At 58.6% G+C, this 15671-nt stretch overlaps 1 protein-coding gene across 3 annotated transcripts in view; it reads left to right on the top strand.

Annotated features, from left to right (window-relative positions):
* Nucleotides 1–15671, top strand: part of CLIP2 (CAP-Gly domain containing linker protein 2) — a 66267-nt gene that overhangs the window by 32729 nt on the left and 17867 nt on the right. For all 3 annotated transcript variants that reach the window (XM_032872413.1, XM_032872412.1, XM_032872414.1), the window contains 5 exons: nucleotides 8066–8190; nucleotides 9666–9879; nucleotides 10642–10839; nucleotides 11680–11783; nucleotides 13641–13701. In XM_032872413.1, the coding sequence (XP_032728304.1) occupies nucleotides 8066–8190; nucleotides 9666–9879; nucleotides 10642–10839; nucleotides 11680–11783; nucleotides 13641–13701 (702 nt within the window). The remainder of the gene's footprint in view (nucleotides 1–8065; nucleotides 8191–9665; nucleotides 9880–10641; nucleotides 10840–11679; nucleotides 11784–13640; nucleotides 13702–15671) is intronic.

Raw genomic sequence — 15671 nt, 5'->3', positions numbered from 1 at the left:
AGAGGTCCCTGTGTTTGTCAGTGAATCTTCCCGTGGGACAGGGTTGACCACATATCTGGAGCACCAAGGCTGAGTGGAGAAGGGATTCCGGGGCTCCGGGGTCCCGTTGTGGGGACCGCAGGAGGGTATTGCTGCCCAGGTTTCTCCTTCCCTACCCCGAGGACCTCCCATAAGGCCAAGGTTCCCCCTGGAGGCATATGGGAAGAGCATTTGCACTGGGGCAGGGGCACGAGAGGAAATGTTCACGCCCATTGCCTTGTTGGATCCTCAAGCCCACACTGGGTACAGTTTTCTCCCCACTTAGCGGGTAGAGACACTGAGGCTCAGAGAAGTTTAAGAATTTGCGTGGTAACTTGCCAAGATGCAAACCAGACCCTGAAACCTGCCTTCCGGACTATGTCTACCCTGCTGATCTGTCTGCCCCTCTCCTCCCTGGGGCCACTTTGCCAGCCCACTGCCCTGTGGACAGAACTGCTCGCCGCGATGATCTGGTGGTGGGCGTGGCCAGACCTGGTCCCTGCCCCCCAGCAGCTTACAGTCCACCAGGGGACAGAGATGGTGATCCATGTGATAGCAGACATCAGGGTCTCCCTGTGGATCTGGATAAGTGCCGTGAAGAAATGCAGTGCCTCGAGAGCCCATTGCGGAGGCTTGACCTGATCGTCTGCATCCCCGAGGCCAATGCTGGGACTGAGATGCCGGGAATGGACTAGAGAGAAGCAGAAGAGTATGGGGGCTGAGCTGATAGCAAGGGAGCTGGGGCAGGACAGTGCCCATGAGGCTGGTGTGGGCTGACCCTGCTGGGCTGGGGCCTGGGCCGGAGTGGGGGGGGTTTGCTCTGTTTGCAGAGGGAGCCATAGAAGGATTTATGCAGCAGCACAAGCAGATCCATGATTTAAACACAAGATGGGACAGGATGGGAGGGCGCTGGAGCAGAGAGTCTGGGGGCTGCTGTGGGACGGGGAGGCCGGACTCTCAGGGTCTGGTTAGTGTCACGTGAGCCCTGGTGTGGTCTGCGATCTCTTTGGTGGAGGACGTGGAGGCTCCGGTGGGGGGGTTATCGGCCAGCTCTGCTTGGTCCCCAGGCTGGGGAGGGAGGTCGAACCCCAGTTTGATCCTGTCTGGAATTTCCCCTTGCACCTGCTTCCCCTTCAGAGAGTGGGAGGTAGACATGCAGGACAGGACAGGAGGCAGACAAGCCTGCACGATGTGGGCATTACTCCAGAAGTGTCCGCTAGGCCCTAGCCCGTCAGCAGGGCTGGCAGCAGCCAGAGCACACAGGCCCTGTTGACTTCCCAGCACGTTCTGTACCTAGTCTTTGGGGTCCTGCCTTAGAAGGTGGGAGTTATCTCCCATTTTACAGAGGAGAAAACTGAGCTCAGCCCAGGGTCATGCAGCCCGGGGATGAGAGACCATTCAGTCCTCTATACTCAGCAACCGTGGCGGCCCTAGAAGCAGGATATCCTTGGATTCTGGGTGGGGGAGAACTCGAACCTGGGGTTTGTTTTCTGCCGAGAGGATAGAGCCCCATGGGCCCCCCCCATCCCACCCTAGTCCGCAGCTTCTCTAGGGTTAGTCCTGTAGCCCGGTCCGCTGCTCACTGCCAGGATCCGGCTGGCCTGACCGGCCCCCCAGCTTGCTGCTGCTTCCCTGTGCCTGCTGTAAACACCTGCCCCGACCGCGCCCTTGAAAAAATTACATGCTGGACGTGGGTGACTGTAGAGGCCGGAACTTGTTTGAGGTCAGGGACTCTAGGAAAAACAGTACCCAGGAAAATACTGCTTTGCACATTTTCTAAATCCTGTGATCTTGTATGTGCGTTAGCTGGGCCCCTCCCAGGCGCTTGGAAGCGGCCGGCGTAGAAGCTCTTAGCTTCCCCGGCCATTCTGAACGGGGCACGAGGGGTATTCACGTTCATTAAGTTGAGCTGTTCTTCAGAGACACCTATGGATCCTGGTTTCACGGGGCGCTCCAGGCTACCCCCCAAGGTCCACGTACTAGCTGAACACTGGTGGGCGGGTTATGTAGGCTCCCCGTGCCTCAGTTTCCCCGCTTGTGAGATGGGCTAATAGTTCGCGGCCACGTGCGCAGTGTTTAGAAGGTGTGTGGCTCCGAGTAAGCGCCCTGAAGCATTAGCTCTTTTCCCGCATTAAAGTCTCCTCATCTGCATTAAAGTTCTCCTTGGCCATGGGGGGTGGGGAGGGGGGTCCCAGCTGCAGTGAGGGGCTCAGAGCTCAGAGAGCCTCCCCAGGTGACACAGCAGCTCGTGATGACCTGATGTCCTTGGCTGTCATTGGTCAAGCCCTTGCTGGGGCCCACTTTATGGTGACCTGTGGCCCTGCTTTTGTCCTTTCCCACCTCTCCGCTGCCCCCGCACGCACGCACACGGAAAGCCTTCCCAACCGCTGCCTGGAATTCCTCCCGCAGTGAGCTTTTCTGACCCCCGCCCTCCAGACTCCCCACTGCCCTCAGCTCTCAGTCTGGGGACTGCATCTGGGGCCCCAGTCACCATCCTCCCCACCCCTGTGCAGGACCTCGTTTTTCCCCTAATGGTCCCCCTTTCCCTGCATGGCTCTGCTCACTGCCCCCGCCTTTGCCCACCGTAAAAACCAAACGACCCCTGATCCCTTCAGCCGTGCCCACTTCTGTCTTCCCTCTGGCTAACCCCCTCGAAAGGCCCATCTGTGCACGCGGTCTGTCCCCCCCGCCCACTCTCCTGCACCCTGTGCTCTGGGGAGACCACTGCCCCCCAAGGCTGCCAGGGATCTTCATGTTGCAAACACGACAGCCAGTTCTCCTTCCTGGCTTTGTTTCACCCCCTGGCCTGGCAGAACTGGCCACCGTGCATCTCCCTGCCTCCTAGAAGCACCGTCTTCCTGCCACTTCTCGGATTCCACACGCTCCCTGGCCCGCTGCCAGCTCTCCGGCCTCCACTCCCTGCTGTTCCTCTTCTCAGGTCAGGTCAGAACCCTGGCCTTGGCCTGTCTCCCCTGTGCTCTCTCCCTGATGGGACGTTCTGGGCCTCTGACCTAGAACATTCCAGGCACTTGGGGGCGTCCCGCCGCCCAGGCCTGGATCTCCCGCGTCTGCTCGGCTCTTACATCACATCCCTCCCCCGAGCGTGTATTATTTTCCTGTGGCTGCTGTAATGAGGTCCACAAGCCAGGTCTTAAGGGGAACAGGTGCCCGCTCTCACAGCTCTGGGGGGTCCGAGGCATCCCCGGGGCCATGTGCTCTCTGAAGGATTGGGACAAGCATCCCCGTGGCTTTTCCTTCGGTTCTGGAGGCCGCTGCCGTCCCTGGCCAGCAGCCACATCAGCCCAGCGTCCGCGGGCGCCTCCACACTCTTCCCTCCGTCTGTCTTCTTACAAGGACATCAGTCACATCCCTAGGGCCCACCCTGATGGCCTCCTCTGCACCGCATCCCATCTACAGGACCTTAGGGGGTCAGGACTTGAGCATGTCTTTTTGGGGTACACAACGTGTCACACGTGGCCAAAACGGAATTCAGTTGTTTATCCCCCGTGCCCCGTCCCTGACCTGTTCCTCTCTGTCGTGCCCATCCTTGGGAACGTGCACCTGCGTCTCTAGCTGACCAGGCCAGGAACTTGGGACCCGGCCTTGGGCCCTGTTTTGTCTCCTCCCCGACCATGGGACCCATCGGGAGGTCTCTGGTGCTGATCTCCGAAACACCCCCAAATCTGTCCCCGTCTCACCGTCTCCCCGGGCAGCTGCTCTCTCTTGGACAGTGGAGATCCCTCCTCCTTGGTCTCCTTGCCACTCCCCACCCCCCTGCCAGGTCCCAGAACCCCAGAGGCTCCCATCTCACCTGGGATAAAATCCACCTGCCTTCCCATGGCCCGAAGCCCCTTGTGACCCCTGCCCACTGTCAGATGACGCGGCTTCCCTCCCTCCATCCTGGCTGGGCCCAGCTGCACCTGCCGGCTCTCCTTCCCTCCCGTGCCCCAGGCCGGCTCCTGCACCAGGGACATTGTTCCCCAGGGCGTCCCACAGCTCGCTGTCCCATTTCCGCTAGGCTGCGCGGCTCGGGCTCTCTGGGATAGAGGACTCTGAGGTCCCTCTGCGAGCCCCCGCCGGTCACCTGGATTAGTCACTTCCTCCCCCGCTGCCTGCTTCCTGCCATGGCTGGGCCCCCGGTGCCTACACCAGACCCTGGGACCAGGAAGGTGCTCTAATGTACCTGCTGGGTGAATGACTCAGGGCCCCATGGGTGGCTCCAAGCCATTGAGGCACCACGGGCACCGTGTTGGGGCTCCACAGGCTGGTTGGACCCCAGGCTCCCCTCACTGGCCGAGAAGACCACCGAGGGGCCGCCCACCTCTGTCCTCTCCACTCCCCGGGAGCGACCCATCTCCCCGGCCAGCCTTCCTCCTGCCAGCAGCCCCACCCCTGCTTCTGCATGCTCCCCTCCCGCTCCCTGGCTCCCCGGCAGGTGCCGCTCCAGCCGCGGACATGAGCCCCTCACGGTCCCCCCAGCAGCCCTGAGAGGGGGGCCGGCTCACCCCCGCTTCCTGACGGCAGAGCTGGACAGATGACCGGCCGCAGAGGCAGATGTTTTAAGTGAGTCACAGTTCTGACTTCCTCAGAGGAAAGTCCCCTAGGAACAGAGGAGCTCGGTCTGCCCCCCACCATTGCTCTGAGGGACCCCAGATCTAGCTGGTGCTCGGCCTAGGCCAGCAGGGACTCCGGGCCCCAAAAACCCACAGGTGGTGGAGAAGGGGAGGGCTTCTTTCTCTCTCTCCCTCTGTACCCACCCCCTCCTCATTCTCTTTCTCTCGAATGAGTAAAATCTTCAAAAAAGAAAAAAAAACCCCTATCAAGCCATGAAAAGACACAGGGGAACCTTAAATGCAAATTGCTCAGTGACAGAAACCCATCTGAAAAGGCTCCATACGAGGCTTTGGTTTTAACTACTGACATTCTGGAAAAGCCACATTTTACGGGACGGTAAAAAGATCAGTGGTTGCTAGGGGTTGGGGTGTGGACGGGATGAACAGGTGCGGCCCGGAGGAGTTCTAGGGCCGTGAAGCTACACTGTTATGCTGTGCGGCCCGGAGGAGTTCTAGGGCCGTGAAGCTACACTGTTATGCTGTGATGGTCGGTGCTGGTCGTTATACGTTTGTCGAAACCCCCAAAACGTCCACCACCATGAGGGAACCCTGATGTCAACTGCGGACTTTAGTTCTCAGGAGAGCTCAGCCAATTCTCTTCATCTCCTGAGCAGGCTGGGGAGAGTCTTTGGATGGGGGTAGGGGGCAGGGGTGGGGGAATCCCAGGCACGTTGGATTTAAAAAGTAGGATTCAGGGAACATTTGGATCCTGAAGGCTGAGCCCCGTTCCCGGCTGGCTGCTTCTAGAACTCTGGCTGCCAAGCCCGTGCCCCCCTCAGTGGAGAACACAAGAGGCTTTGCGGGGGACGGTGGCTGGTCCTCTGGGAAGCTAGGGAAGGTCACACATTAAATTTGAAGGAAATGCCCATAAATATATGAACATGACTCTTCGGAGCACAAAAAAGCTCTGGGAAATGAAAAAAATCCAATGACACACGTTAAGAAATCACAAAGTCTGAGAAGACGAATTTAAGGAAATCTCCCAGAAAGTAGAACCAAAAGACAGATGGAAACAAAACTCCCAGAGAGCCCATCCAGCGCCTCCAACATCTAAGCGCAGCAGTTCTGGAGAGAGAAAACAGGAGGAGGAGGATGGAAGTCAAGTATTTCTCGGTCGGAAGGGCCCAGGGGAGCCCAGGGCTAGAGGCCCCATCCTGGACCTCCCTGGGTATCTGGGCAACCCCGGGTGCAGAGAGCAAGCCCTGCGGGTTTCTGGGGCGGGCAGACGGGCTCACCGGAAGGACTGGGACTCCGTTGGACTCGAAATGTCTTAACAGTCCTGCGAGGTGGGAGCCTTCCAAATCCCGAAGGTAGGGACCCAGCCGTCCTCACTCTGGAGTGAGGGAAGCAAGTGTTCACGCAGTGACTTACACGTGGATGTTTCCAGCAACGTGGTTCACGCGAACCAAAAAGTGGGAACTTGCCAAATGTCCAAGGGTGGGCAAACGGGCAAACAAAGTCTGATGTGATCCACACGCTGCAGTTTTATTTGGCCGTAGGTAGGAATGATGCTGATGAGTGACCCTGATGGTGGTAGACATGGGGGAACCTTGCAAACGCTATGCCAGATGGACAAAGACTAGACGCTAAGGGTCACCGACTGGTGGTTCCATTGGTAGGAAACTATCCTGGGGGTGGGGTTTCCTTTTGGGAGGGATGAAACTGGCCCGGGATCCCAGAGCAGTGATGGTTGCAAACGAAAAGCCACGGAATTGGACACTTTAAACAGGTTAAAATGGTGAATTTTGATGTTCGCGGCATTTTCACCTCGATTAGCAAAAGGGAGGCTAGAGTAAAAAATGATGTCCAAAATTGCAGAGCCTCGAAGAGTTTATTTCTTTGGGCACCTTTTCTTAAAAATAAGCAAGTAAACTGGAGTGCCTGGGTGGCTCAGTGGGTTAAAGCCTCAGGTCATGATCTCAGGGTCCTGGGATCGAGTCCTGCATCGGGTTCTCTGCTCAGCAGGGAGCCTGCTTCCTCCTCTCTCTCTGCCTCCCTCTCTGCCTACTTGTGATCTCTGTCTGTCAAATAAATAAATAAATAAATAAATAAAATCTTTAAAAAAAAATAAGGAAGTAAACCAAGAAAAATGGAAGACCTAGGATCCAGGCAAGACGGGGTCCAGCCCAGGAGAGAGGCAAAGGGACTCCTCAGGGTGACAGTGATGGTAGCCACGAGGCTGGTGACCTCCCAGTGTGTCATGTGGCTGAGGTCACGTCTTCTTCAGAAGGAACTGGATGGGATCCCCCAGGCCTTTCCTAACTGAGAAACTTTGGGGTGGAACGAGTCTTTTCTGTAAAGGCCAAGCAGACGAATGATCTTAGTAAGGGACAGTCGTTACCTGGAGGGAAAAGTTTGTGCCAGAAGGGAAAAGCGCCTGCAGCCTCCGGACTTCTCCGTGAGCAGCGAGTCGAAGCCTCTAGAACTGTAAACCTGGAATTTGACCAAAACTGAGACACCACTGCCTGGGAGAGGGGACAGAGCCGGGGCATGTGTGTGTACACACGTGCGAGGCAGTGATGACGGGGAGCTGACGCCTCCCCTTCATGGGAAGTCGAAGTGGGGGGGTCACCAAAATTGAGAAATCGAGAAATAGCGCTGTACTTGTTAGGAATAAGGAGGTCAGTGCCAACAAATTCAGCTTAGAGAGTTGCCGTGTTTGCTTGTGGAGTGAGGTTGAGAAACTTCTAGGGCCTTTTTTTTTTTTTTAAAGATTTATCTATTTTTGCGAGAGAGCTCGCACACAAGCTGGGGGGAGGAGCAGAGGGAGAAGCAGACTTCTTGTTGAACGGGGAGCCCGACACGGGGCTCGATCCCAGAACCCCGGGATCACGACCTGAGCCGAAGGCAGATGCTTGACCCACTGAGCCACCCATGCGCCCAGCAAATCGACCTTAACCGCCCTTAAATGTACCGTTCCATAGTGTTAAGTGCATTCACGTCGCTGTGCACCCAACCCACAGGCTTTCTTCCTCTTGCAAAACAAACTCGGTTCCCATTAAACAGCTCCTGATTTCCCTGTCTCCCCACCCGCTGGCAACCACCATCGAACAATGTTTAAGGATAACGTTTGTTGATACTCTAGTATGGGGCAGACATAAGTATTTCATCCTCGGGAAGAGAAATAAAATGAATGCTTTTTACAGATGATGATGCTGAAGCTCAGAGAGGTCAGGTAACTTGCCCAGGCTCACACAGCTTGTACGCGGCAGAGTTTCAGTACAGGTCTGTCTGTCTGTCTCCAGAGTTCTTGCATGGGACAGCTCCGGGAAGCCCCGGTGATAGCTGCCCTTGGGCCTCTTCTCCTTTCACCACTACCTTCCCTGTCCCCTGCACACCGGAAGGGAAGGATGGGGTGAGCACCTGGGTGCCCACACCGGCTCTGCTTGGGCTCAGTGCACCCTCCGGACTGGAGTCTGTCTGTATGCCAACAGGTTGGCGGTACGAAGACTGGTGTGGTGCGGTACGTGGGGGAGACAGACTTTGCCAAGGGCGAGTGGTGTGGCGTGGAGCTGGATGAGCCCCTTGGGAAGAACGATGGGGCGGTGGCGGGCACCAGGTATAGTAGACTTCCCCTGGGGTGCCTGGGAGGGGCTCCTCTTTCCCTGGGATGGGAGTGGGGGCTGGGGCATCTGAGGAAGCCCATATCGGGGCTCCCGGTAGCTGAGCCAGGCACCATGGGAGAGGTGCTGCCACCTTCCTTCTGGCTGAGGAATAGCATCCCCATTTTACAGATGAGAAAACAAAGGCCAGAGAGGTCATTGCTCAAGGTCACACAGAGTCATGGACAAGTACTGGGAGAGTTGTGGGTTCTGTGTTCGCTCTTGCATGCCACGTGTGGCTAGGTGGGGCCAGAGCCGAGGAAGCAAGAGGGAGTGCTGACAAGGGAAACAATCGACACTGTCCCAGGCCTACAGCCCCAGGTGGGGTCATAGCTGTGCTCCAGGTCTCACACCCTCTCTGATTAGAGGGAACTGGCTGCCTAGAGGCTGGGGCTGGGGGGGTGTGAGGTTCTGGGTGAGCAGACTGGCAGGGGCATGGGGCTAAGGCCCAGCAGCCCCACTGTGCACTGGCTGTCCTGAGGCTGGCTTGTGCCGACTCTGAAAAGGAGCAGTTACTGGGGTTCAGGTCAAGCTCTGGGGGAGCAGCCCTCCTTCACCCAGCTCTTGCAGGAAAGGAGGCTTTTTTTGAGGAAGGTCTGCTGGGTCTGGGGGGGCGGGGGGAGGGCGGGGGGCGGTCCTAGTAAAGACCCGCCTGTAGGAAGAGGAGGGATGGGGAGGCACTTTCTAGGTGAGGCAGGAACTGGGTGGGTCCGGCTCCCCTGCCCCTGGTGGAATCCGTGCCCTAGGAGGTTTTGAGAGAAGATAGGCCAGAGTTCCCCTGACAACACTGTGCCTTCCTGTTGGCAAGCTCGGTGTTTCAACTCACTCTTGCCTTTGGAATTCGGGGGCCGGGGGGCAGCAGCCCCCCACCTCCAAGGTGTCCCCCTCAGGTTTTGGTTGCTGCACACTGGGAGCTCCGCGAGCAAGGGGTCAGTGGGGTTCCTTGGGTCTGGGGTGACCCAGGGGCCGTCATGAGAGTGGGGGCTGCAGATAGGGCTGGGGAGGGCTTCTGAATGGTGTGTGGGAACCAAGCCCAGAAGACTGGGGAGTCCGATGCTGGCATTACCATTTAACCAGCTGTGTGACCATAAGCAAGTTCCTTAACCTCTCTTATCCTATATCTCCTCATCTGTGAAACATGGATGAGAGTAGAGTGGTTGGGGGTTAGGAATGGTCACTCACCTGGGACGGGCATGGAGTGGGTACTCGGATAATCGTTATTCCCCCAGGCCCCTCCCACATATGCCCACTGGCTCTTTATGGCTACAGAGAGTCTCCAGCCCTATTCCCCTCTGTTCCCTTTCTGGGAGTCCCCTGTATTGGTCATGGGGTGAGGGTGTTGGGCCCTGAAGATAAGCGTCTCTGCTGGGAGACACTAGGCTCTGGGCTGTGGGGCCATGACCGCAGTGCGAGTCTCTCCTGCTTCCCCCAGGTACTTCCAGTGCCCACCCAAGTTTGGTCTCTTCGCACCCATCCACAAGGTCATCCGCATCGGCTTCCCGTCCACCAGCCCGGCCAAGGCCAAGAAGACCAAGCGCATGGCCATGGGCGTCTCGGCGCTGACCCACAGCCCCAGCAGTTCCTCCATCAGCTCTGTCAGCTCCGTGGCTTCCTCTGTGGGGGGCCGGCCCAGCCGCAGCGGACTGGTGAGGGGGGAGTGGGGAAGGGGTACCCTGGTGTGTGTGGGGGCGAGAGGGTAGGGACAGAAGGATCCGGGTGTCCCATTCTCCCCTGACTTGCTGTGTTCCACGTATCCCAACGTGGGGTTTTGGAACAAAGGTGAAAGCTTAGTGATCCCTAGCGGGCTCAGGCAGTGGAGTATGTGACTCTTGATCTCAGGGTCGTGAGTTCAATCCCCACATTGGACATAGAGCCTACTTAAGAAAGGAAAAAAAAAAAAGAGAGATGAAAGTTGAAGTGTTTTAATAGGAAAGATTGATCCATTTATATTTATTGTTATTTTTACATTCCGGATTTGTCAGCAGCCTTACCCCTTTCCTGGGAGTTAAGGAGGGTCATACACATACAGGACAGGTAGTATGGATGGGGGGCAGGTCGAGGGCAGGGAGTTCCAGGTTGCCACAGGCACCCCGGGTGAGGGGAGAAGGCGACGCTGCCCTGCCGGAGCACAGAGCTTTCTGGGCAATCCGAATCCAGGCGGGGAGTCTAGGATGTGTGCGGAGAAAGTGGCCCAGGTGAGGCAGAACCCCGGTGCTGTGACTGTCGGGTCAGTCGGGCTCTCCCGAGAGCCGGGAGCTCCCAGCATCTCGAACAACATGATTCCCCCTACGTAGAGTGCCTAGGGTGCTGGCAGGAGGAGCCAGCGCCCGGGAGGTAAGGCGCTCGAGCCGTTGTCTGGACGGTGCTCCAGACCCCTGAGTCCCGCCTGCACTCGCGCCTTCCCGCAGCTCACAGAGACCTCCTCGCGCTACGCCCGCAAGATATCGGGCACCACTGCCTTGCAAGAGGCGTTAAAGGAGAAGCAGCAGCACATCGAGCAGCTGCTGGCTGAGCGGGACCTGGAGCGGGCCGAGGTGGCCAAGGCCACAAGCCACATCTGCGAGGTGGAGAAGGAGATCGCCCTGCTCAAGGCGCAGCACGAACAGGTGGCTGGGCCGGTGGGGTCGTGGGGGTGGGCACCCCCGGGTCAGCCTTGCGGGCACCCTCACACAGAGAATCTTAAGACCCCTCCTCCTCCCCCTGACGATCCGGAGCCTGGCTCTAGCGGGCTTTTTCCTACTTAACTAGAGTGGGAGCACTTTCTGGGTCATGGAAAATCCTTCCTGTTTTCGCGGCTGCGTGGCCGTCTATCGCGGGCTGTGTCCTTAGCGCGCAGCCAGTCCCCTGTGGTGGCTCAAGTTATTTCCAATTACTCGCGTCGTCTAAATATACTCAGGTACACATTTTTTGGTCTGCCCCCGTCCACGTTCCAGATCATGCTTTCGGGTAGATCCGTGTGTTGGGTTCAGGGCGAGGAGCCCTCTCCCGTCGACTTGGATCTGCTGCTGTCACCTGCCTTCCCTTCCCTTATGGAGGTGTTTGTCTCCTGTGTGACAGATCCCTCCTGGGTCCCCATCCCCACTGGGAGTCTGGCTCAGCCCGCCCTCAAATGTGGTGATGAAGGCCAGGCTTCCGTGTGTGCTGGGACAGAGGCCTTCCCAACACAGCGGGTCTTAGGACCTTAGTGGTTGAGGGAACGTGGCAGGCACTCGAGTGCCGGGTACTGGGGACAGGTGGACCTGAGGCTCCCACCCGGTGAGTCTGGCCTCTGCCGTTCCTGGCGCTCAGCTGGGCTGTCCTCCCTTAACAGCGAGGCCCATGGGCTGTGCCCCTCCAGCGGGGCAGCCAGAGTGGCAGGCCCAGGTCCTCGCTCGCATCCCTGCCCGCACCCGGACCCCGGGCCCAGGAGGGGGCTGACGCCGCGCTGGCCCTTGCTCGGGGCCCAGTATGTTACAGAAACAGAGGAGAAGCTGCAGCGGGCCCGGCTGCTAGTGGAGAGCGTGCGGAAGGAGAAGGTGGACCTGTCCAACCAGCTGGAGGAGGAGAGGAGGTATGGGGCACCCCTGCCCCGGGCTGGGGGGTGTCTGAGCTCTGCAGGCCAGCCCCTCGTCCGCTAAGTAGGGTGATGGTCCCCATCTCTGCAGGCTCGAGTGGTCACCACATCCGTCCGCTGCTCTCCTTCCTGACCGGGAGGGTGGGGGGTTTGCTGCACCTGACCTGCCGGCCAGGACAGCACAACATCCTGAGGGGAACATGCGGGGTGGGTAGGCTCCCCCCGCGCCGGCTGCACCTGCAGAGCACCCCGCTGGGCTGGGTCAGGTCCCCGAGGCTCAGAGAAGCAGCTCCAAGAGGCCCCTCGAAGCACCTTGCTTGTCCGTGTCAGCCCAGGCTGAGGGCTCCCTGCGTTACCATGAGTCCCAGAGGCGGCTCTCGCCCCCATGTCACAGATGAGGAAACGGAGGCTCAGAGCAGGCGGGGATTTGCCTGAGGCCACGGGTCTGCTGGTGAGGACGCTGGTTCTTTCTCTCCTGCCCCAGCAGGCAGTGGGGGCTGTGGTTCCCACCCTGCGGGGCCTCTGGACTGATTTGGTCCTGGGTCAGAGCAGGACAGAGCTGACAGGGCTTCTCTTGGCCCAGGGTCCTCTCCCTGTCCCCTAGCCAACACCCAGATTTCTTTTCTTTTTTTTTTCTTTTAAGATTTTATATTTATTGGGGCGCCTGGGTGGCTCAGTGGGTTAAAGCCTCTGCCTTCAGCTCGGGTCATGATCCCAGGGTCCTGGGATTGAGCCCTGCATCAGGCTCTCCGCTCAGTGGGGAACCTGCTTCCTCCTTTCTCTCTGCCTGCCTCTCTGCCTACTTGTGATCTCTCTCTCAAATAAATAAATAAAATCTTAAAAAAAAAAGATTTTATATTTATTTATTTCAAAGAGAGACATTCATAGAGAGAGCTTGAGCAGAGGGGAGGGAGAGAAGCAGACTCCCCACTGAGCAGGGAGCCCGATAGGGGACTCGATCCCAGGGCCCTGGGGTCATGACCTGAGCCGAAGGCACTCATTTAACGACCGAGCCACCCAGACACCCCCGACACCCAGATTCCTGGGGCTCCCTCCCCTCCCCCATGCCTCAGGCAGCCCCCATGCTCAGCCAAGGCCTGTGAGCCATAGGCTGCTGTTACTGTCTGACTTGGAGAGCGAAGGGCTTATTTATATCTGCCTGAGACAGTTTTCGGGGCCCACACATCTGGTTCCCATGGTGACACGCCGGAGGCCGACAAACAGAAAACTCGAGGCTGTCCTGGGGGTTGTGTTCATCGAGGGCCTGGGTGCGGGCCTCTGGGCTTGCTGGGTGACCTTGGGCAGGTCTTCTTGCCCTTGCAGCCCCCGTCTCCCCATCTGTGTGCTGGGAGCTGTCAGGAGGCCCCAGGACGGGCAGCTCCATGCGCCATTAAGTGCTCGCGTCCCCCATGTGCTGTCTTGGCACGTGGGTGGGTGACTGTGGGAGGCAGGGCAGTGGGGACCCTTGTTAGGGAGCAGCTCCATGGCTCCAGGCCCCGATTTTGTGGGGAAGGGATGCGAGTGGTCAGCAGGGGAAGAAGCCCACACTCCCTCCCTCCCTGAGGACAGCAGCGGGACCGCCCATCCTCTCATCCCACAGCCACCCTAGGTGGGAAGGGTGTTGCCTGACTTGCCCCCGTTTTAGAGAATCCTGTGGTCTCAGAGTGGAGCATGGGGCCGGACACTGGGAGGGCTAGAGGTTTCCAGGAGGCTCTGCCCCAATCACCATGACTCTGGGACCGTGCCTTCTCCGGGCCTGAGCACTGGCTCCCGGCCTCACCCCTCCCTGCCCTCATTGAGGTGCGGCCCACCGCTCTGAGCCCAGCCCGCTCAGCCCCGTCTCCCCCCCTGCAGGAAGGTGGAGGACTTGCAGTTCCGGGTGGAGGAGGAATCCATCACCAAAGGAGACCTGGAGGTAACGCCCCGCCCCACCCCTGCCCTAGCTCCACTCCCCACTCCCCGGCCCAGCCCTTGCCAGGCACATGGTCCTGAGGACCAGGCAGCAGCTCTGGCCTCCCCAGGAGGGGGCTGGGGACATTTCAAGGGGGAAATCCAGAAGAGGCCCCTGGAAGGATGGGGTGCGGCAGGTCATGAGAGACTCCAGTGTTGGGGGGCGGGGAGTGGCTCAGCTCCAGGAGCCCCGGGGGTGGGGGGCAGGCCTTCTTTTGTTTGGCTGCCAGGTGGGGTGGACTAGGGTAGCCTTAGGACATGGTGGCTGGACTCCCCTGTCCCTTCTTTGTTGGACAGTCGCCCTAGAGGTGTCCTGTGGGTCCTTCATTTATCTTGAATTCCAGGTGACGTTTGGGGTGGAAGTAGTTTGTTGTTGGGTCTCAGGACTTAGGGGTGGCACAGCAGCCCCAGAAAATCAAAGGGACTCGACCCGATCAGGGAGCGAGGCTGCAGCCCCTGGGGTCAGGATCCGCGACTCCTGCCTCCCGAGCTCTGCTGTGAGGAGGACCACTTAGGGCGCCTCCTGTGTTACAACACCTGGACAGGTGGTCTGGGCAAAGGTGAGCCTTTCAGCCCCTGCTCACCCCACCTGCTCTGAGCCTATCAGTCAGTGAACGCCCCCCACCACCCAGCCCTCCACCACATCACACAGACCTCAGGGCTCACGCGGCCAATGCTGGGTGCGCAGGAATGCCTTGCTGCTGTGGTCCTCCCAGCTCCCTGGGAGGTGACAGGGATGAGGGGGGCTCCTGGAGCCATCAGATGGGGCAGGGGACAGTGAGTTCAGTCCTCCACACACTGGCCTGGCCCTAACTGGCCCTGGGCAGTCCCTTCCCTTCCCAGGCCTCCCTTTTCTCATCTGCAAAATGAGGAGGTCGAACTAGGTAGTGATTCTCAGACTTGAATTCATCACCTAGCGGGCGTGTTCAGACACAGTGCTGGGCCCAGCCTCCCTATTCGATGGGTCTGGGATCTGAGAACTGGCGTTTCTAGCAAGTTCCCAGGTGATGCCAGTCTAGAGACCGTACTTGGGGGTATCACTGCACTCGATCTTTTTTTAAAAATTTTTTTTTAAGATTTTATTTTTAAGGAATCTCTATACCCAAGTTGGAGTTCGAACTCACAACCCTGAGATCAAGAGTTGTGGGCTCCACTGACTGAGCCAGCACGGCGCCCCTATACTAGATCCTTTCTGAGCCCAAACTGGAAACTATAGTTTCTGATTTTGTGAAAGAGCTTCCTTAAGGGCCCGTGACTTCGCTGCCCAGCAGAATTATGCCTGTGCTTGTCCTGTCCCTGGGTGACCCTGGCTGGGGGAGGGGTGTGTGTGGTCGGGGTAGGGTTCCTGGCGGCTGCCCCTAATGGAGCAGATTTTGCCACCTAGCTTTAAGGATGGATATCGAGGTACAATCCCAATGTAGGACCCCAGCCCAGCGTTACGACATTGTCTTGTAGGTTCCCTCTCAGCCAAGGGAGCAGGTTGTGTGGTTGCATGTGGCTGGCTCTCCTGCCAGGCGGCTGCCCTCTTTGCAGGAGTTGGGGTGGGCTTCTGGAAAAAGCACCTGTGCTTGCAAGGGACGGAGACCCCTCCTGCGCACGTCCCTCGAGGGGGGTTACTGAAAGGCTACAGGGAACTGTCACCGGCAGTTCAAGGACTCAACGCAAGAAATGGCATCAGGAGCCAAGTCCCTTGTTTGCTCAGAGGTTTCCTTCTGCCCCTGACTCGTGGTCAGTCTCCTCGTCCGTCTGTCTCTCCCTTTCTTCTGTAGCCTGTTGTATCTCCTGGGCTCTGGGCAGATTTGCTCCCTCTTCCTGCCCCGCCCCCCAGCCTCCTGCCCGCCTTCCGCAGCCTCCTGGCCCCGCCCACCTGCCACCATCGGCCCCGCCCACCCACCGCCTCCTGGCCCTGCCCAGGGTCCAGCACCCTCCTCCCAC

This window comes from Lontra canadensis, unplaced genomic scaffold (genome assembly GCF_010015895.1).
Source record: "Lontra canadensis isolate GAN:19392208 unplaced genomic scaffold, GSC_riverotter_1.0 scaffold45, whole genome shotgun sequence".
In the NCBI taxonomy this organism is placed as follows: domain Eukaryota; kingdom Metazoa; phylum Chordata; class Mammalia; order Carnivora; family Mustelidae; genus Lontra; species Lontra canadensis.
Note: the sequence above shows the minus strand (reverse complement) of the source record. Positions and strands in the feature narration are given on the sequence as shown.